This window comes from Pongo pygmaeus, chromosome 10 (assembly GCF_028885625.2).
Source record: "Pongo pygmaeus isolate AG05252 chromosome 10, NHGRI_mPonPyg2-v2.0_pri, whole genome shotgun sequence".
NCBI lineage: Eukaryota > Metazoa > Chordata > Mammalia > Primates > Hominidae > Pongo > Pongo pygmaeus.
The window spans coordinates 87,844,177-87,867,004 of NC_072383.2; the positions used below are offsets into that span (position 1 = coordinate 87,844,177).

General features: G+C 41.6%; 1 protein-coding gene and 1 long non-coding RNA gene across 15 annotated transcripts in view; one reads left to right on the forward strand and one right to left on the reverse strand.

Moving 5' to 3' along the window:
- POC1B (POC1 centriolar protein B) overlaps positions 1-683 on the reverse strand; it is a 111,301-nt gene extending 110,618 nt beyond the window's left edge. For 9 of the 14 annotated variants that reach the window (XM_063646554.1, XM_063646555.1, XM_054444744.2 and 6 more), the window contains exon 1: positions 302-683. In XM_063646554.1, the coding sequence (XP_063502624.1) occupies positions 302-316 (15 nt within the window). In that variant the 5' untranslated portion in view covers positions 317-683. The remainder of the gene's footprint in view (positions 1-301) is intronic. The other 5 variants (XM_063646560.1, XM_054444755.2, XM_063646557.1 and 2 more) reach the window with 3 other exon arrangements.
- On the forward strand, positions 34-18,090 carry LOC129010477 (uncharacterized). Its single transcript, XR_008493005.2, has 4 exons — positions 34-218; positions 615-734; positions 2,528-2,599; positions 14,873-18,090. It is a non-coding gene; the product is annotated as an uncharacterized LOC129010477 (long non-coding RNA).
- Positions 18,091-22,828: the final 4,738 nt, after the last annotated feature.

The window sequence follows — 22,828 nt, forward strand, 5'->3', positions numbered from 1 at the left end:
GATTCTGACGCAGGCACTCCACGGAAACCCTCCGAGAATTCTGGGGGCCGTGGGGCCGCCCACCTCAGTCCGGAGCTCCGGAACTCGGGGAAGAGCGCCCGGGAGCTGGGTCTGGGTTCCGCACTCCGTCCGCCCCGGTGGCAGAGAGTGAGATACGGACGCCCCGGGACGAGGGGCTCAGGACCCGGCTACGGACACCTGCCTCCATCTCCCGCCAGGTGCGGGTTCGGCCCGGACCTGGCCCCGCAGCCCGCGGGACAGGCTCCAGGCAGGGACCCCCCCACCTCCAACCCGTCCTTACCGTGGCTGAGGCCATCGGGGGAGTGGTCGGCCCCAGGCTCCTGTGGGTGGGGGAACCCGGAGAGGGGAGGGGAGGGGATGGGGAAGGAGAGGGGACCGTGCGGCTCCCGGAACCGTCTGCCCAGAGCGGCAGCGCCTCCCGGTCACTACAACAACGGCGGCCCAGTCAAACCCCGCGCTCCAGGCATGGCCAGCCGAGCCCCGAGACACCGCCAGCCCTGTAAAGAGCGGACGGGAGGGATGCGCCGGGTCAGTTGTGGCCACACACCAAGCCATGTTAACTAACACTCGCGTTCTCCCTGGTTTGATGTCAGGAAGTGGGGTAGTAACCAGGACGGGAATAAGAGCGATGAATGGAAGGGCGTTGTGAGCCTGTGATCGATGCAATCAGAGTTCTATTACGTTTTAAAGAGACAGCACCCGTGACGTTTAAGGTGATCCCCTACCGCTTATTTTGTTGACGTAAAGCTTTGACATGAAGAGGGGCAGCTTGCTAGTTATTAATATACTAAAAGCAACTAAATCCCCTGAGGGCAGATTTGAATTTATTTAACCACTGTTTTCCACGCAGTGCCCTGCGGGATATTGATATAGATGCTGGATGTGCGTGATGAATGAATGAGTGAATGAATGAATAAATGTTGTGCATGCACTTAATAATTTTCTGCGATATGTTTCCATTCTCATCTGCTCATTTGCGTACACCTTAGAGCACTAAACTTACACAGCTGGATACTTAAAGTCTTTAGGAAGACTTGGAAACATGGTTTTTTTTGTTTGTTTTTTGTGAGACCACGTTTCTACAGCAGGCTTTGTTACACATATTATCATTTGTGCTTCAGCCAAACAATGAAGCTGGTAGAATTACAAAATGTTTTCAATGTTTCCAAGTTATAAACTTGATTCCTAGATATTGGTCTTAGAGGTCACACAGAGACAGTTCTTCTAATTCCAAGTCCATATCCTTTTTTTTTTTAACCCTGCCTCAAAGCGTGATGTTCTGAGCTGAAAATTACATATAGTGTAAAGATCCTTAGCAGCATCAAAAGGCATGATAGAACACAGCTGGTAAGATATGTGTTTTATGCAAATGAAAGGTATGCTACATACCTTAATTACAGATTCCCTAGTTGTCTAGTGATTGAGTTCAATTTTATTGAATATGGTACTTAACAACTAAACAGGTAGGCTTTAGATTACAGTATTAGTTAATTTAAGTGTACACTTGTTAAATATCTGTTGTATGTTTGGCCTTGAGGGACACAATGATGACTAAGACATTTCCCCTACCTTCAAGAACTCAGCAATCTAGGGTTGATGAGTCTCATGCTTTAGCATTTGTAATGTTGATTTGGGGGCTCCATTTCCAGAGATGCTGAATCAACATATACAAGGTGGGATCCAAGGCCCTTCTGATGTAACAAGCTCCATAGATGATTACTATGGGAGTCTCAGCTGTCTATGTTGAGAAACACTGCATTAGCTAGGAGATGATATGTTAAGAGTGTTGATACCAGCAACTTGTCAGCAAACTGTTGCAGGACTCTTAGTTTTGCTACATATTCCCAGTTTAGGCTTGATTTATTTTAAAAGCCTGCCATGTTTAAAAATAATGCTGGATACTGGTGGGAATGTAAAATGATGTAGCTCTGTGAAAAAGTTTGTCAGTTCCTAAAAAGTTAAACATACAATTACCTTATAATCCAGCAATTTCACTGCTAGGTATATCCCATAAATATTGAAAGCAGAGACTCCAACAGATGCCAGTGTTCAAAGCAAGCATTATTTACAATAGCCAAAAAGTGGATACAATCCTAATATCCAACAGATGAATGGATAAACAAAATGTGTGTGATATATACATATAAGGAAATATTATCCTGCCATAAAAAGAAATGAAATTGTGATACAAGCTACAACATGGATGAACCTTGAAAACATTTTGCTAAGTGAATAAGCCAAACACAAAGGAGCATATACTGTATGATTCCACTCATATGAGGTACCTAGAATAGGTGAATTCATAAGGACAGAAAGTAGAATAGAGGTTACTAGGGCTGGGGGTAAGGGAGACTGGGAGTTACTGTTTAATGGGTGCTGAGTTTCTGTTTGGGATGATGAAGTTCTGGAAATAGATAGTGGTGATGTTTGCACAACATCGTGAATGTACTTAATGCCAGTGAATTGTACACCTAAAAAATGGGTAAAATGGTAAATTTCATTACAGGTACTTCACCCCAATAATAAAATAATAATGCCAGAAGCTGAGGAGTAATCAGGACCTCAGGATTACTCACAGGTATGTTATGTCTAATATTGGGCACAGGAGAAGCAGAAAAGGGAAGAAGTTGGAGATTTAGAAACTAGCTCAAAAGAAGAAAAAATATAGATTTTTATTTAAGTGTTTTAGTAAAAGTTTAGTTTTTACTTTTTTTCTCAATTATCAAGAAACACATGTTTTAAATTTAAAAGATGGGAGGGAAACTACCTGTTAGTCCTATCACCTAAAGTTGATCTTAAAAAATTTTTCACCTACTGATATGGTTTGGATTTGTGTCCCCACCCAAATCTCACGTAGAATTGTAATCCCCAGTGTCGGAGGAGGAGGCTGGTGGGAGGTGATTGGATCATGGGGGTGCATTTCCCCCTTGCTGTTCTGAGTGAGTTATCACGAGATCTGGTTGTTTAAAAGTGTGTAGCACTTCCCCCTTTGCTCTCTTCCTCCTGCTGCAGCCATGTAGGATGTGCCTGCTTCCCCTTTGCCTTCCACCATGGTTGTAAGTTTCCTGTGGCCTCCCCCGCCATACTTCCTGTACAGCCTGCAGAACCATGAGCCAATTAAACCTGGTTTTTTTGTAAATTACCCAGTCTCAGGTAGTTCTTTATAGCAATGTGAGAACGGACTAATATACCTACCTATGTTTTCACTACATGCTAGGACTTTTCTAAGTACCTTACAAATTTTGACATTTAGTGATCATAACGATCTTATTAGAGATGTGCTATTATTACCATTTCCGTTTTATAGATGAGTAAATTGATACGCAAAGACATTAAGTTACTTGCCCAAGGCACACTGCTAGCTAGGAAGTGGCAGAGTTGAGATTTTTAGACACTCGCAGTCTGCCTCCAGAATCCACTCTCTTTCTCTTTTTTTTGAGACGGAGTCTCACTCTGTCGCCCAGACTGGAATGCAGTGGCGAGATGTCGGCTCACTGACTGCAAGCTCCGCCTCCCGGGTTCATGCCATTCCCCTGCCTCAGCCTCTCGAGCAGCTGGGACTACAGGCGCCCGGCACCACGCCCGGCTAATTTTTTTTGTATTTTTTTTTAGAAGAGACGGGTTTTCACCGTGTTAGCCAGGATAGTCTCAATCTCCTAACCTCGTGATCCGCCTGCCTCGGCCTCCCAAAGTGCTGGGATTACAGGTGTGAGCCACCGCACCTGGCCCAGAATCCACTCTCTTAATCACTGTCATGACTTTTGTGTGATTGCAAATGTTATGTAAATGTATAAAACATTGCATTCTTGCCAGGGTTTTAATAATAATAAGTTTTACAAAATGAAAGTAATATCTCCTTTATTTTCATTCCACTGTCCTCACATTACTCTAAACTGCCCTTCCCATTGTTCTTTTCCATAGTTGATTTTGTTCTTTTCAGCTTTTCTTCACCTTTGCAAAGAGCAAAAGCTCAGAGGTAGACATTTGGAAATGTGGTCAAAGTTGTGGAAGTTTTTTCTAACCTCAAGCCTAATTGCATTTGCTACAATGATTATTTAGACCTCTCTGGATTGCAACCTAATCATTTATGTGGGTGGGAGCCACAAGCAGGATCAGTATTTAAAAACCTACAAGGTTTTACTGGAGGCCGGGTACTAGGTAGGACAAACTGACCTCTAATTAGCCCTTCTTTTCCAGTTCTCCCTAAAACAGAAATTGAATTTACTTACTTGAGCATTATAAAGAGTTGTTTTTATTTTAGCACTGGTTCTTCCTTGGCCTTCAAATTTGGAAATTCAGCATAGCACAAAAGTGCCATCTACTGTTCACCTTACTATATAGCACTTGGAGTGAACATACCTTGAGCCTGTTTACAGGCAATGGAACTCCCTTATTGATACATTTCCTCCAAAGTATAGGAGAGCACATGGAAAAGTACAGGATGGGTTTAAATCAATAATGAATTACATTTTTGAAAACCGCATGATTCATTTAAGTTAACATTCAGTCTCCAAGTCCTATCAACTACCTCCTCACCATATATATATATATATATATATATATATATATATATATATATATATATGATGGGCTGCCCAGGCTGGCCTTGAACTCCTGAGTTCAAGTGATCCACCTGCAGCAGCCTCCCAGGTAGCTGGGATTACAGGCATGCTCCTCATCATATATTTTATCTTCCTATCTTTCTGTCTAATGGCTCCTGTCACTCCACAGACCCTGCCTTCTGCCTCCTAGAATATTTTAGTAACCACCAACTTGCTTTCTGACTTCAAAACTTCTCCCCTCCACCTGTCCACCCTGCATTTACCAACAAATAACATAAGATTCACCAGGGTAGCTTGCTAAAAGTAAATGCTTTTAGGCCTCACCCCAGAGGTTTTGATTTAGAAAGTCTAGTGTGAATACTAGAAATCTGTTTTCAAACAAGCTTTCTAGGTGATTATAATATGCATCAACATTTGGGAACCACTGGCATATCATGCCATAGATCTTCTTTAAAATGCACTTTAAGTTCACTTTTAAATGCCTCAAACCAAGTCCTATTTTATATCTAACCACTTATCTCCCCTGGGCCAATCCTTAAGCCGTTGCAGTTAACCACACACACCCACCCTTTGGAGCCTTTGCTAGAGCTATTTCTGTACTCATGAATGTCTGTGCTACTCTCTTGCTCCAACTTCCACACAAAGAAACATACCTCAGGACTTGGGAAGATATGTTTATGTAAAATCATCTTTCTCTGAACCTATTCCTCCTTATAAAAATAAAACGTATTATTTTTCCTTTGGGTCCTGATGGTATGCAACTTAGAGTTCTTTTTAGCACTATTTTCTGTTGCTGCTTTTACATCTACATCATGTTTATGTGTCTGTCAGCACTTATTGTAGTGAAAGGTCAGTAAAGATAAGAACTGTGTTCTACTCATTTTAGTATCATTCTACAGGCACCACAATCCCTGACACATAGTAGGGGCACAATAAACATTTTCTGTATTGATTGAAAGATGACAGTGTGGCTGGCCAGCTCTATATTTACTGAAAAAGTCTACAAAATAAATAGAAAACATGATCATTGTCCTCCAATAGTTTAAAGTATCTTGTAATTTTATCGATACACTCTATTTGTACATTATGGGGTACATGTGAAATTTTGTTGCATGCATAGAATGTATAATGATCAAGTCAGGGCATTTAGGGTATCCATCACCTAAGGATTTATCATTTCTATATGTCAGGTACATTTCAAATTGTCTTTTCTAGCCATTTTGGTACAGTGCATTATTGTTGTCTATAGTCACCTGATTCTGCTATCAAATATTAGAACTTATTTCTTCTATCTAACTGTATGATTGTACCTGTTAACCAACCTCTCTTCATTTCCCCCCTCCACCCACACATCCTTCCCATTTTCTGGGAGAAAGAGAATCTATCATTCCACTCTCTATCTCCATGCGATCAACTTTTTTAGCTCTCATATATTAATGAGAATGTGTAATATTTATCTTCCTGTGCCTGGCTTATTTCACTTAACATAGTGTTCTCCAGTTTTATTCATGTTCCTGTAAATGACATGATTTCATTCTTTTTCATGGTTGAATAGTATTCCATTATATATATATATCACATTTTCTTTATCCATTCATCCATTGATGGGGATGCTTAGGTCAAACAGCTTAAAATCTAATTAGGGAAACAGGACTCACCACATGAAACAATGAACGAAAGTTATGTGGAGCAGTAGGTCAATCATAACCATGGGAATGTTACAAAATATCTGTATAATAACCATAGTATTGTATTTCAATAGTGTCAAATGTACTTAAGACATTTGATTGGTCTTTGGAAATGTTTTTGTATCAGGAAAGACTTATAGGGGAAGAAGGACTTCAATTGTGATTTTTTAAAGTGGTAGAATTAGTGGATTAATGATTGCCAGAGGCTAGGGGGAGGAAAGAATGGGGAGGGATTACTAATGAAAAAATGGAATCTTTTTAGGGTGATGAAAATGTTCTGGAATTAGCGGTGATAGGTTTACAACTTCAAAGTACTAAAGACTACTGATTTTTACACTTAAAGCCACTAGATCAATAGTTCTCAAACCTTAGCGGGCATCAGAGTCACCTAAAGGACTTGATATAATGCAGATTCCACTCCAGAGTTTCTGTTTCAGTCTGTCTGGAATGGAGCACAAGAATTTACATTTGTAATAAATACATGTTCCTAGGTATGATGCTTATGCTGCCAATGAACCATCCTGTAACAATCAGCAGAGTAAACAAAAAGGTAGTAAGGAGAGAGACAGAAAGTAGAATGGGCCGGGCGTGGTGGCTCACGCCTGTAATCTCAGCACTTTGGGAGGCCGAGGTGGGTGAATCACCTGAGGTCAGGAGTTCAAGACCAGCCTGGCCAACATGATGAAACCCCATCTCTACTAAAAATACAAATATTAGCTGGGCGCAGTGGTGGGCACCTGTAATCCCAGCTACTTGGGAGGCTGAGGCAGGAGAATCGCTTGAACCCAGAAGCAGAGGTTGCAGTGAGTGGAGATCATGCCATTGCACTCCCGCCTGGGGTGACAGAGCAAGACTCCGTCTTAAAAAAAAAAAAAAAAAAAAAAGGAAAGTAGAATGGTGTTTGCCATTTGCCAGGGGCTGTGGGGAGAGAACATGGGGAATTATTGTTTAATGGGTGTGTGGAGTTTCAATTTGTGAAACTGAAAAAGTTCTGGAGATGGACTGTGGTGATGGTTACAAAACAATGTGAATATATGTAATATAATTGGACTGTATACACTTATAAATGGTTACATGGTAAATGTTATGTGTATGTTACTTCAATGAAGAACATAGGGGTAAAGTGTTGAAAGAATTGGGCACAGTGGTGGGCATCTGTAATCCCAGCTACTTGGGAGGCTGAGGCAGGAGAATCGCTTGAACCCAGAAGCAGAGGTTGCAGTGAGTGGAGATCATGCCATTGCACTCCCGCCTGGGGTGACAGAGCAAGACTCCATCTTAAAAAAAAAAAAAAAAAAAAAAAAAAAAAGGGAAGTAGAATGGTGTTTGCCATTTGCCAGGGGCTGTGGGGAGAGAACATGGGGAATTATTGTTTAATGGGTGTGTGGAGTTTCAATTTGTGAAACTGAAAAAGTTCTGGAGATGGACTGTGGTGATGGTTACAAAACAATGTGAATATATGTAATATAATTGGACTATATACACTTATAAATGGTTACATGGTAAATGTTATGTGTATGTTACTTCAATGAAGAACATAGGGGTAAAGTGTTGAAAGAATGCACATTAGTAAAGGCATCACAGTCATGGGATGAACTTCAGTACAATGGAAGCCTGGTTCCTTACAGGACCATACTGGTGCATGGCCCAGGGGTTGGGGATCCCTGTCCTAGACCACTATATTTGCTGTGGCTCTGCCTTCCAGTCATTTTCTATCCCATTATTGTGTTTTACTTTCTTCATAGCCCTTGCTAGTTCTTCTGCCATGAATACTCTTCCCCCAAATGGAAGGCACTGCAAGAATTGATAGATTCTGGCCATTACTGGAGTAGCAGCAGTAGAAACATAAAGAGATATTTGTTTAGGTATGGCATAATTAAAATGAACAGGGGAAGGGGGGCAGAAAAAAACAAAAACACTTAGATGCTGTCCTTGGTCCTGAACCAACAGTACCTGGTGAATGGCTCTTACTTATCCCGAGAATCTGGTAACTTCTCTTCTAGGGCTTAGACCTTCATTTTTACCCTTTTACCAAAAAAAAAAAAAAAAAATGCTGTAGCTTTTAGTGTCTCCAAAAAGTCAAATCCTGGTAATAATTTACAATTTACCTAGCCAATTCCATGTACTTTGACAGTTATAATAGGTTTCTACTTAGAAAAATTTTTCTTTTCCCACTAGAAAGAAAAGAGGGTACATTCCCCCATTCCCTCTCCATCTCAATCCTAAGATTATGCATTTGAAGGTCAGTTTATGTGAAGCATCACTCAGACCTTCCAAGTGACTGTGACGAGAGAGATGAGGGCAAGATGGAATTGTTGATGGCTAGCAGGTCTTGGCTAAGATGTCACTCCTCAAAGAGGCTTCCTAGAGTCCCCAACCTTTATGGCACCAGGGACCAATTTCATGGAAGACAGTTTTTCCATAGACAGGGGAATGAGGGGGAGGGATGGTTTCAGGATAAAAGTGTTCCAGCTCAGATCATCAGGCATTAGATTCTCATAAGGAACGCACAACCTAGATCCCTGCATGTGCATTTCACAATAGGGTTCACACTCCTGTGAGAATGTAACACCTCTGCTGATCTGACAGGAGGCAGAGCTCAGGCCATAATGCTGGCTTTCTCGCCTGCTGCTCACCTCCTGCTGTTCAGCCTGGTTCCTAACAGGCCATGGACTGGTACCGGGTACATGGCCCCAGGGGTTGGGGATCCCTGTCCTAGACCACTCTATTTGCTGTGGCTCTGCCTTCCAGTCATTTTCTATCCCATTACTGTGTTATACTTTTTTCACAGCCCTTGCTAGTTCCTCTGCCATTAATGCTCTTCTCCTAAATCTTTTCAAGACTCACTTCTTTCATTTCACTTAGTTCTTACCACATTTTCAAAATAAGCACTTCCTGTCATTCTCTATAACATTACACTTGTATTTTTCTTCAAACACATATCCCTCCCAGCTAAAAAAAGGACAAACAATTTTGATAGACATTTCACCAAAAAGTTATATAAATAGCCAGTAAGCACATGAAAAGATGCCCAACATCATTAGGCAATAGGGGAAATATAAATCAACATCACAAAACCTACTTCACACCCACTGTGATAGCTATAATCAAATAGCCTGATAATAGTAAGTGTTGGTGAGGATGAAAAGGAATGGAAACCCTCATAAATTGCTGGTGGGAATGTAAAATTGTACAGCTGCTTTACACAGGAATGGAATTGCTGAGCCCTATGGTAATTCTTTTGACTTCTTGAATTTGGGAGTTCCTTTAAAAGTTAAACATAGGGTTACCCTATCAGCCAGCAATTCCACTCCTAGGTAGGTACCCTTGATAATTGAATACATATGTCCACACAAAAACGCAGACGCAAATGTTCATAGCAGCATTACTCACAATAGCCAAAAGTGGAAACAATCCAAATGTCTATCAACTGATTAATGGGTAAATAAAATGTGCTGCATCCATACACATTTATATGCCTGGCAAATAAAAGGAATGAAGTACTGATTCATGCTACAGTGCGGATGAAACTTGGAAACACTATGCTAAGTAAAGAAGCCAGACACAATGTATGATTCCATCCATATAAAATGTTCAGAATAGCCAAATCCATAGAGACAGAATATGCATTGTGTGCCAGGGACTGGTTTCTTCTTGGGGTGATAAAATATTCTGGAATTAGATAGTGGTGACAGTTCTGCAACTTGATAAATGTACTAATAAACCACTGATTTTTATACTTAAAAATAATAAGATTTTTTTTTAAAAAAAGCAAGCATAAACAACCACTTATCTCTCCCTGAAATATACATTCTCTATGAGTAATCCCCACGAGAATGAGGGCAAAACCCTCAGAGGGAGTATGTCAGAATCACTTGCGGGACCATCACCAGGATATAAACTCCATGAGGGCAGAGACATTCTCTTTTTAATCCACCATATATCAGAACAATGACTGGCACATAGTAGGTACCCAATAAAATTTTGTGACTTAATGAGGGAATAAAAGAGGAAGAGATAATATCTGTGTGAAACAATTAGAGGATTTTTTAAAATCTTAAAAGTCTTCACTGTGTATTACAATAGAATTGTGATTTTAGTAGAAGGAAACTAGATTCTTTTAAAGATTGGTTCTTCTATCTAAAAAGAAAATTCCAAATCTCAACAATGTCTAACATAATATAAGAATATATTTTAAACTTTGCCACCCTAGGGTTTCTTCTCAATTGTAAAAATTACTGTAGTTTACTTCATTTAGTGATTTTTTTTTTTTTTTTGAGACAGAGTCTTGCTCTATCACCCAGGCTGGAGTGCAGTGGTGTGATCTCGGCTCACTGCGACCTCCACCTCCTGGGTTCAAGCTATTCTCTGCCTCAGCCTCCTGAGTAGCTGAGACTACAGGTGCACGCCACCACGCCCAGCTAATTTTTGTATTTTTTAGTAGAGACGGGGTTTCACCATGTTCACCAGGATGGTCTCGATCTCTTGACCTCGTGATCCACCCACCTGGGCCTCCCAAAGTGTTGGGATTACAGGTGTGAGCCACCGTGCCCAGCCCTCCATTTAGTGATCTTATACAGGGCCATTTTCATTGTATTTATATTATTGAAAAAACATCTTTTATTCTATAACCTTGTAACCTTGCTCACTAATTGGTGGCCCACTGACTGAAACAAGTCCACTGATATGTTTTGTTTGGTGATTAATGTGTTCAAACATTCTTTAAAATTTAAACTCCTATAGGTGAGCCAAATATTCAATTTGACTCAGTACACTTCCTCCTGTTATTTTTGTACACGGTCTGATTCACAGGCATAAATGATCTCCCTGGCCCTTTGTATCAGTCACGAAGGTCTAAGTTATGCTGCTGAAACAATCCCAAAATCTCAGTGGCTTAAAATAAGGAAGTCTTCTATTTTCTGCTCACATTATGTTGCCATCAGAAGTCAACTAAGGGCTCAACTCTCAGGTCCTTGTTATCCTCACTTCAGGACATAGGCTGTCAGCGAAGCCACTGTCAGAAACATTATTGGTGACTGGCAGCTGGAAAAGAGAGCAGATGATGCCCACGATGGCTTTCTAAGATTTCCTTGACCAAGGAAAGTCACATATCTGGTAGAGAAATATAATTCTCCCCCATGAAGAAAGTTGTGGAAAGTTATACAGTCTAACACTTGGAGGAATTTGGATTGAATATTGAATGCAGTTCAATATCAAGACCTTTTCTACATGAAAATTAAGAAATGTTTGTCAATTTTTCAAGCATTTGTATTCCCCAACACACGTGAAGGTTAATGCACTCAGAGCTTTGATTCTCAGTTGAGGCCACACACCCCTGGATGAGGTGAGTGATGGGTCATAATCTTTATTTTGTTTTGGGGATAGAGATTGAAGGCAGAAAACATAGGCTTGAGTTTTATTTTTTATTTGTTTTTATTTTTAAACTATTTTAGAAATGGAGTCTTACTATGTTGACCAGGCTGGAGTGCAGTGTCTATCCCCAGGTGCTCTCATAGCACATTGTAGCCTTGAACTTCTGGGCTCAAGTGATCCCCCCACTTCAGCCTCTGGTGTAGCTGGGACTACAGACACGAACCACCATGCCCGGCTTGAGATTTTATTTTATTTTTAAATAAAGACCCCACAGGTGATTCTGGCATACTGCTCCAAGATGTTGTGTCCTCATTCCCACAAGGATTACTGATTTAGAGGCTCACAGCTTTTGAGAATGCCAGATTCAGATAAATAACTAAAGATCAGAATGAAAACATTACAACCCAGACATCAATGATCAGTAAAGGATTCAGCTATGCTGTTAGTGAAAAAGTTAAGTACTAGCACATTTTCAAGTTAAGATGAATAAGTAATTGGGAAAAGAGAGGAGACTGGAAATTTCCATTAATTTCCATAAAATAAGTGACATTCATTTTAGAAGTTAGCACCGCAGAGGTAATGTAGATATTATTACCATCTCCTGCCTGACAGATAGTGTTTATTACAAGTTAGAGCTATATCCCTCCATCTCCTGACCTTCCTAAGGTTTAGGTAAACACTCTTTATCAAAAGAGGGAGAAGGAACACAGGTCAGAGGGTGGCATCATGGTGTCTTTGCTTCTCCAGCCTCACAGACCTAGTCTGAATCTCATGGAGAGAAAGGACTCAGGAAGCAGCAGAAGTAGCTGGTTTTTAAATTGAGTCTGGTGAGACAGTTGGGTGCAGGCTGCTATGCCTGTGTAACCTGGAGGCAAAGTAGGAAACAGATTGGCAGAGGAGTCATCCTTCTTCTAGGTCTGCATAGACCAGAGCATGGTGTGAACACAGTGAAGACCACAAAGACTTTGCCTTGCTGGATTGTGGTGAATCACCCAATTCAACAGAGTAATTTAAATGAATGATTCTCAACCAGGGACAAGTTTTACCACATGGGACATTTGGCAATGTCTAGAGACACTTATGGTTTTATCACAAGTAAGAGTGTAGGTGCTACTGGCATCTGGTGGATAGAGATCAGGGATGCTGCTAAACATCCTACGATGCACAGAACAGCCTTCAAAACAAAGAACAAACCCCAAATGTCAATAATACTGATATGAGAAACCCATATTTAAATGAAAGCACTTAGTACAGTGCCTGGCATTTGTTAAATGCTTAATAAATGTTGATTCACCATGGGTTGATCTCCTGGTGTCCATAAGGTTTTAAATAATTGTCAATACCCTAAAATTAACCATATATAGTATACCAAGATTTCTCCATTACAAGATGTACTTTTTAAAAATCACTTTTTAAATTTCTTAAATTGGTATGAGATGTAATAATTGATATATTTTCCCCTAAGAAGCTGTTATCAAATCTCAAATCATGGTGCATGTCAGTTGATGGCATCTTAAAGTCCTGAAAAAGGGCCAGGAGCTGTGGCTCATATCTGGAATCCCAGCACTTTGGGAAGCTGAGGCAGGCAGATCACTTGAGGCCAGGAATTCAAGACCAGGCTGGCCAACACGGCAAAACCCCATCTCTACTAAAAATACAAAAAATTAATCAGGTGTGGTGGTGTGCACCTGTAGTCCCAGCTATTCGGGAGGCTGAGGCATGATAATCAATTGAACCCAGGAGGTGCAGGTTGCAGTGAGCCAAGATGGCGAGATGGTGCCTGTGCACTCCAGCTTAGTTGACAGATGAGATTCTGTATAAAAAAAACAAAAACAAAAACAAAAAAACGCCTCCTGAGAAAGCTACACTTCTAGGCTTCTATTACCTGTATTAGAAGAGGCATTTTCAAAATACTACCTGGGAATGTGACAAAGTAACCTATTCATATATTAGCTGACTTATTATCACCAGTTACATAATCATTAATCGACTGTTCTGCTGCTGACTAATACTGCTTTCAAATTCTGCACATATTAATCTTTCTCTGTGATGAATATTCAGAACAAAAGAAAATAAAAAACATTAACTTTGGTAGAAATCCTAGACAGCAAGCGTTTCTCCTTCCTTTTAGAGATGAGAAACCAAAGGTTCATGAAGGCTTATTAACTGGCTGAACTCTATTCAGCTAGTCAGCAGTAAAGCCACACCTATAAGTCAAGGGTCCAGAATTCCAGCTCAGATCTGCTCCTCAGATAATTGCAAATGTGTACTCTTTATTCAAGTTGCGCTCAGCAAGAGGTTGTTACTCTTTATTCATCTATGAGACTAGTGATATTTTCTATGGAATATGAATCATATTCCATATGATTATATGGAATATATAATCATTCCATCAATGTTATTGAACATCTTACTATGGGCCAGGTAGTATGTTAGGTATTGTACTTATAAAGATAAGTAAAAATGACTACAAGGGTAAAAAACTCACTTACCTTCTAGGCCCAAGTGGATAACAAAACTGGTTGAGTTAGAGTTGCCAGATACAATATAGGGTGCCTTAACTGAATTGCATGAATTACATTGGACCTACTTACACTAAAAAATAAAAATAAAATAGTTGTTTATCTGATCTTCACATTTAAACAGGCTTCTTGCATTCATATTTGCTAAATGCAGCAACCCTAACTAGCTGGGAACTGGGGAGAGCTGGAAAGTACATGCTTTATCTAAAGGGAGCAGCTGCTACCTCCCCTCCCCACCCCCTCTCAGAAATCATTGCCACAAGGCATGCAAGCCCAGTGAACTCATTGAAATTATCATGATATGCTGGAAATCCAGAACTCTAGCTAAAATCTCCCTAATTTTAAAAGTGGTAAACTGATTTGAAAAAAATTTAAAGACTATGTGAGCCAAAGGAAAAAAAAAGAAAATAATGTCTGTGGATTTTGATGGTGTTTAAGCAACCTCCAAAATAAGACTTCTCTTTCTCACCCGAATGTGGAACCAGTTAAGCCACACAGGTTTCAGGCAGATTAAGGTCAAAATGTCAGCTTCAATACTGATGATGTAACCATAAAGGATTTGGCTTAAGTGTACAACCAAATAGGCTTGCTAGAAAGCTCCCGAATTGAACTAACCATCCTCCCCACAAATCAAGCCCTTCACCCCAGCGAGGCAGAGCTAACCCTCCAGTCAAGATAGTAAACTACAATATTCCCCTCCTTGCAGATAACACAGGTATGAAGAGAGGGGAGAGCAGCAAAGGCTGAGCTGCGTGTGCCTGGTCCCTTCCAGACTTTCCAGAAAACTCTGCCCCACGGAGGACAAGGAAAGCCAAAAGAGAGAAGCCAGGATTGTTAGTCTTGGAAAATGCCTCCATATAGAAACATGAGCCGGAGAATAAATCACTTGCCTCTCTAACCAGTTGGATTTGATCCATGAGTTCCTAGTTTTGTTCACCTGACTCAGTCCCTGACTTTTAAAGTCAAGTGCATCAACATGCTGCCAGTACTTTGATGAACATCTATACAGGATCCATCTCTACAGCAGTGAATTCCACCTGGGGTAAAGTATGCATGTAGGTTAGGATGTTACAGCGGGACTCTGTCTGCTTTTTCTGTCTGTTTCTGCTAAGGCCTCCACACATTAGATGGTCAGTACTCTTTGTTCTATGGGAAGGGCTAGATTACCTAAACAGGACTTTCAAGGAGGGAGCAACAAACCAGTTTTGTGGCTCTCAGCAAACATCCATCTCAAAGGTGAGTTTGGAAATAATGGAGAGTATGTCAGTGTGTTTGTGTCTCAGGCCTACTTCCCACGCCTCTGGGGGAAGGGTGGGACTTATCTCTCTCTTCCCTCAAGCCTGCTAAGAGGAGATTAGACTATATTTGAGATAAATACCTCGAGCACAGTGACAGCCATGCAGCTCATGCCTGTGAAATCAAAAGGCAAGAGGCTGCGGTTGGCTGGCTGCTCTGAGGTCAGAGAGAAAAGACCAGACTGCTCTTGGAACAGACTGTTCTCCCACTGACGATGGGGACAAAGATGCATGAGTGTATCTCCAGGACTGGATGTGAGCTGCATTGGAGAAAAAGAGTGCAGGCCTGCAGCCTGGGAAAACCCAAAAGGATGCCATAAACCCAACAGGAAGATGGGTTGTCATGGCCCCAGGAGCTGAGAAAGGAATAAAAATGACATAGAAAAGTACATTGTCCACATCATAGAGAACACAGCTGAATGTGCCCAATGAGGTCCTCAGAGAACCTACAGAAGTGCCCATGAGAACAGTTCTCTCTGGGACTCAAACCCAGGGAGAGGTGCTTTTAAACATGCAAAGAGAGGGAACCATCATCATATTACATTGCAGTGTCCACATGAATAAGACCCTAACTTACCTCATATCTCTTCTCCTTCCTCTGCTTTAATCCAGGAGGAGCCAGAGACCTCTTAGTAAGTGAAGAAGAAGGGGAAATAGGTAAAAAGCCACTATTCCCCATGTTAGATGAGGAAATAGGAACATTCTCCTCCTCTACCCAACACCCACTATAGCTTTTAGTGGCTGGAGTCAGGAGAGAAGTTTTCATGTTAAATGAATTTCAGAGGTTTGACTATGACATGGAAATGGATATTTTAATTACTGAAATAAAACTATTTTGTAATTAGAGGTGACTGGAAGACATTTTATCCTCAGCAGAAGAATAGATAAAGGTAGGACTTTCCCTCCCCCTTGGACCCCACCAAGGTTTTATCCAGAGGCAGAGGAAGAAGTAACCCTTTATGTGAGTTTGAATGGGCAGAAGAAGAAAAGGATGAAGTTGTCTTCTAATTGCACTCTATGAATGTTGCTTTTTTGTTAACATAAATGTCACATATATTTTTAGCTGGTGTAACAGAAAAAAACATCTCAAGCCGGCTTGCATAACAGCTTTGGGCACAGTCTGATCAAGGCCCCGGTTCTGTTTGCTAGTGATCCTCCTGACTCTGCCCTCTCTCCATGCTAGTTTCTTCCTCAGATTGACATTCCTCTTGGTCACCAGATGCCTACAGTCAGGGGGTGCAACTCTCTGCTCCCTGCTCACTTCTGAAGGGGAGAGCATGGATACCAACCACAGAACAAAGCCCTGCAGTCTCCCGCTGAGTAGAACACCCACGAAGAAGTGTTGGCCATTTCCCTGTTGCCAGGGAAATATCACGTACTGGTTGGATTAGGCCTGTATTAATCCAGTCAATGGAACATAGTTAAACTATCCCAGACCCTCCATAGACACTAGAGAAAAGGTGAATCCAACCCAAATGTAAGACTGCTACTCAATAGGACAGAAATGGCATGGATGTCAGTGAGACGGGAAAAAAAATGTGTGCCAAAGGAGATCAGGAAGGGCTGAATAGAAGACATGGCGTTTGAATTGAAGCCTTTAATGAGGAAAGGGGATTGAGATTGAGGGCCAGGGTGGAGAGCGGGTTGTGAAGAGGATAGGGAAAATGTAAGGACACTGCGGATATAAGAATTAATGGAAGAATCATGGGCCACAAAGCAGCAGGATTATATTACAGAGATTGTAAGTAGTGTTTATTGGAGCACAGGGTACTGGGGAGGTGGAGGAAAGATGAAACTGTTAAGGAATTTAGACACAGCATGTAGTAGCTGGCAGGAAACAGATGACACTCTCAAACAGGGTAGTTGAGGAGAGCTAATAAAGGGACCATTTACCAAGGTGTAGTTAGGATTAAGAGAAAGTAAACTGGGATGGTGCTGTGCTATGGGCTAGCAAGAGCAGGAAGTCATTTCTGTCCCTAGGTCTGAAGAGGGAAACAGGGGAGCCAACACCAAGGAACCAGAGATCTTAGAGTCTGCAAGTCTGCATGATAGAAGCCATGGCCTTTAGTAGAGGGATCGTGCCTACTCTTAGCAGCCTGGCTGGGAGGGGCCTGGGGAAATAATACACCAACCTCTCTCCTCTTCTTCAATATTGATGACTTCCATTGGTTAATATCAAACTGGAAGTTGGAGAGAAAGGGAGTCTATCTATACAGGTCAGCACCCTGGAGCCCAGAAGAGAGTAAAAAGGGGGTAAAAAGCAGTTTCGGAGGGACAAACAGAAAACACCCAGCGCAGAAGGAGGAACAAACATTTGGAGGAACAAACAGAAAATATCAGAAAACATTTTAATCCTGGGTCCTGGGACGTCATGGAAGGTTTTGAAGTTAGGAGCACCGCCATCCTCTAGGGGGAGCTCAAGGATTTCGCTCCACTCATCCCCAAGGCGATGCATCAAAAAGATCAGGGCGAAACAGACTTCAAGGAAAGAGCCCTCGGCTAGAGGAAGAAGCCTGGAGAAGTAAAGGGATTGCTCCTGGAATTGGAAATCTACCCTTTGCACTTCGATTTACTGTATTTGGATTGATTTGCAAGAATAACCATTAAAATAATCAAAGCTAAAAAGTAAGTATGTACTGTGTGCCAAGTTCTTGACTCATTTAGCACAACTCTTCGGAGGTAAGCACCATTGAAATTCTCACCTTCTAGATTAAGAGGCTGATAGAACCTGGATTTGAGCCCATTGACAATGGACCACTCTCTGCTCTGTTTTATTCTCATGCTGCTGGTTTAGTCAGCTGAGTCAAAGATTGCCTTTGCTTAGAAGGCCTAACAAAACCAGAGCAGGGTCCATGGAAAAAGAGACATGAAAAGGGACATATTTCCTGGTAAGATTTGTGTTCATTTAACAATTTTAAGCACATATTTAATAACCAGGCCCTCACTACCTGGCAAGCTCTGAGCCAGGTGCAGGATATCCGAGGGAACTAGGAGAGAGGCACTAAGTGCTGTACTAAGAGCCTGAATGAGTGCATTTGAGTCCTGGGTCTGCTACATGTGTGACCTAGGAAAAGTCACTTAAATCATTTAACTGTCTGTTTCCTCATCTTTAACATATAGATCGTTAAAAAATACACAGCACTTGGAATAATAAACGGGCAGATTGTTAATGTTAAAGGTGTGAGCTGCTGTTCTTACAACACAATGTCAGCCCTTGAAGCTCTTACAGTTGATGGAAAGATGGAGATGAGTAGGATCTAATTATTGGCCAAGTGCAAAGGAGCTAAAAAGGCCACCCACCCTGCTACTTACTTCAGCAATACCCAAGGAAACAAGGGGAAAAAAAGAGCTCTAGAGGCTCTTCTTGGTCTAGCCCTGCTTTTGAGTTTGGGGCCAAAGCTCTAATTCAGGGGTGTTAGCAAGGTTCTTGTCTGGCATTCTAGCTCTGAACAGTTGATACCGGCTGCCTGAACCATGTGTTAAGAGAGATCTCAGACTGCATGTAGAGAAAGGATGCCTTGAGAGATAAGTGATGTCTGCCATTGATTGAGGGTGGAGAGGAGGGGCCAAGTGGTTCTGGAACAGTGTCCTTTTGCCTAGAATGTCCCTACAGCAGGAGCAGCTGGGCAAGACTCAGAAGTCCTGATTATAATCACAGATTAAGGTGACCAACTATCCCAGTTTGCCTAGGACTGTTCCAGTTTTAGAACTGAAATTCCTGCAACCCAGAAAACCTCTCAATCTTGGGCACATCCCAATCAGCTTTGCAGGCTTTCTCTGACAATACCAAAAAAAAAAATAAAATAACAAAAACAACTATGAGCTCTGACTAGAAGAGATTACTCTTTTTGTCTTGGCCAATTTCAGCCTGTGAAAATGCATCTTATTCTGGCCTGTATGTGCCAGCCATATGCCCTCAAATGTTCCCCCACTTCACAATAGCTGACCTCCATACTTCTCTCCTTTCTCAGCTATTTTTCCTGCTGTATCCACTGAAGCCTTAGTAGGAAACAGATGGCACCATCAAAGGGTTTAGCTGAAGAGAATTTCATGCAGGGATTATTTACAGAGGCGTGGGCAGGGTTAATGGAACCAACAAGAGCTGGGGAGACAGTCAGGGATTAGCTCTTACCACAGGAGGTCTGCAGGGACAAAGGGAGGAGTTGCTGTTACCAGCCTGGTAAGAGCTGAAACTGTGCAGGAGAGGTCACTGGGCCTGGGAGCTGGAGCCTCTGTCTCAACTGTGGTGAGGCAGGGAGGAAAGAGGAGGAGGGCATAAAAATCCCTGGCCTGGCTCTCCTCCTGCCCTCTGGCCTCTTGCCAGTGGTTTCTTGCCAGAGTGCAAGGAAAAGCAAATGAAACAACAGGTCTAGTAGAGGGCAGCCTCCCAGGCCACAGAGCATGACAGGAAAAGGCAGAGAACAGATCTAAGAATAACCATCCCAGGCCACCCTATTGTCACTCAGCTTCCATTCTAACACTTTACTTAGCCAAAGAAACTCAAGTCCTCAACACAGGGAAAACATAGTCTTATCAGATACTGTATCACTGAGTGATGATGTATTTCAGTCATATTACTTCCTGGACCCTAAACTGTATGTAACTTTAGTCACCACCAGGATGCAAGGCAGCAAAGAAAGGTAAAAAAAATAAATAACTATCATACTACAGCTCCACATCTAAGCAGTTCTAATCTAATAATCCTGACTTCCTCCTCCCAGCACTCGTTCCATAATTCTTTACCCTCACCTAGCATCTTGACAGTTCAGGTGTCTTACCTGATGGGGTGAGCCAAACCTTCCTTGCCACAGGATCCGGGTGGTTCCATCTTTGTTGAGTTGCTGCCATTTCTCATTGACCATTACTACTGGAAGTGGGAGTGCAATGAATCTCATGGGCTCCAGATACAGTGTTGTTCCCATGTGGTAGCAAAAATCCCAATTTCTCCTTGATAATCAAAATGAATCATACCAGTCCATACAAACACCCAATCCTCTGCCTTTGATCAGTGTCGTGAACAACCTGAAATGTTGAAGGGGCATTCTCAGTGTTTCCTAGTAGAAATATATCTCCCCCTTGGGCATAAGAACCTCACGCCCATTAGATGCAATGTTTTAGGGACAAGAAGACAGTATTATTGAAGTGGGTTATTACTCATCCTAAGTTCCCAGAGCCATGTATTCAACACCATGTATCAACCACTGATCTGACCACTTATAGGTCAGCACCCCAACTTCACAAGATGTTGTCTCCCAGCAGGCTCCATAAATGAACCTTCGATAGAACATTTCATCATTCCATCAATCTAGCTGCTTCCAGGTAAGAACAATGAATTCTACAATGTTAGCCTAATACTACAGCTGTTTCACTGTAAATGAGTTCCTTGATCAGTGACAATGCTGTGTGTGACACCATGGGGATGAATAAGGCAGCCTATCAACCACATATGGTAGTGCTGGCAGAAGCAACATGCACAGGAAAGGGAAGTTACTCTCCAGTATATGTAATTATTCCCATGAAGACAAATTCCTGCCCCTTCCATAATGTAGTGGTCCAATATTATCAACCTGGATGGCTGATACTTCCAAGAAATAGTGCCAAAGGTTCCGTGTTGCCTTCTGTTTTAGAAATCTGGGCACTCAGCGGTGACAGTGGCAGATCGGCTGTGATGTGAGGAAGTCCATGTTTATTTATTTCATTGCCTCTGTTCCTATTCCCATGGCCACTTTGTACATGAGACATTTACCCAAGCACAAACATGGCCAGTGTCTTAGTATGCTCAACTGCTTTAACAAAACACCATAAACTGGGTTGTTTATAAACAGCAGAAATTTATTTCTCACAATTCTGGAGGCTGGGAAGTTCAAGATCAAGGTTCTAGCAGACTCTGTGTCTGGTAAAAGCCTGTTTCCTGGTTCACAGAGGGCCACCTTCTGTGTCTTCATATGGTGGAAAGGGCTATGCAGCTCTCTGGGATTTCTTTTATAAGGGCACTAATCCCATTCATAAGGGCACTTCCCTGGGGACTTAACCTCCCAGTGGCCTCACTTCCTAATACCATTCACATTGGTGATTAGGTTTCCACATATGAGTTTTGAAGGGACATAGATATTTAGACCATAGCAGCCAGGGAAGGAGGCTCACTACAACCAAGGGATAGGTCATCTTGGCCACCTCCTCATTTAGCTTTCTGTGAGGTAGATGTCCTCTGGGGGAACACTTATATGCTACTCAAATAGCCTCAAAGACTAGCCATTTTTAGAGGTCCATTATATAACTTCCCTTTAGGTGATCTTGGCACCAACCTTCCAGGTCCCTGATAATTTGACCAACCCATTAGCCCCTGCCTGTGTATTTCAGGAAACCTCAGCTTGTCCCTTCTTTCATGTCAGTGGCCAACAAGATGTACTTCCTGAAGTTCTGTCCATGGGGAGATTTTCCCATGGCTTGCAGAGCCACCCCAGACAGATAATTCTTAAACCAGACCAGGCCACTGTCACCCTCTTTTCTCATCAAAGGATCATAGGGAATACCCAGGGAGACAAGAGGTATGGTTTGAGGGAAAGGCGGGAAGCAGTAAGAAGTCTGACTCATCTGCTTATGCAGAGAAGAGAAGTGCTGAGAATAGATCTGAGGGTGTGAGGGGATAAAGAATAACAGCTCACCCACGTCTGTGCAGTTCTTTACCCTGAAGTTTAAGTGAAATGATTCTTCATCAAGCTTCTTCTCACTTGGTTTAAGAAAACCCTTAGAGATATAACAGCATCGATATTACAAACCAATAAGGCAACAAAGCAATAGCTTAGCCCTTGACATATATTTCTGATAAGTAATGTATTTCATGGTCTTTCCTAAAAGTACATCAGGTAGGAGTAGATATATCCAATATCTATACTTAATTGATTTTTGCCAGAAAGTCTATCTTGAAGTGTGAGCTTCTGATAAATTCCTTCTACTTGTGCTTTTTTAAAACAAATTCCGTTTTTATGTTGTCTTTGTCAGTGACGGGGGAAATCAGATCAATTTTTTAAAGTCAGTTTTTTATATAAGCATTACTGAAACTATTGAAATCTGAATATGGTGTTTTTAAAATAAACTGTGTTAAACTAATTTGTAATATCAGAAGTCAGGAAGGGAAGCATGAGGGGGCATCTAGGGGCTGGTAATGTTGTGTTTCCTCCTGTGGGTATTGGTTACCTGAGTTAATTTTTTTGTGTGAAATTACAACAAGCTGTGCACTTATGAAAGTTGCACTTTTCTATACATGTATTCTTCTTCAATAAAAAGAAAAAAAATGAAAGATGCTCCATATAATGATGACCTTTTGGCAAAAATTTCCATGAAATAGAAACTAGATGAAAAAATTT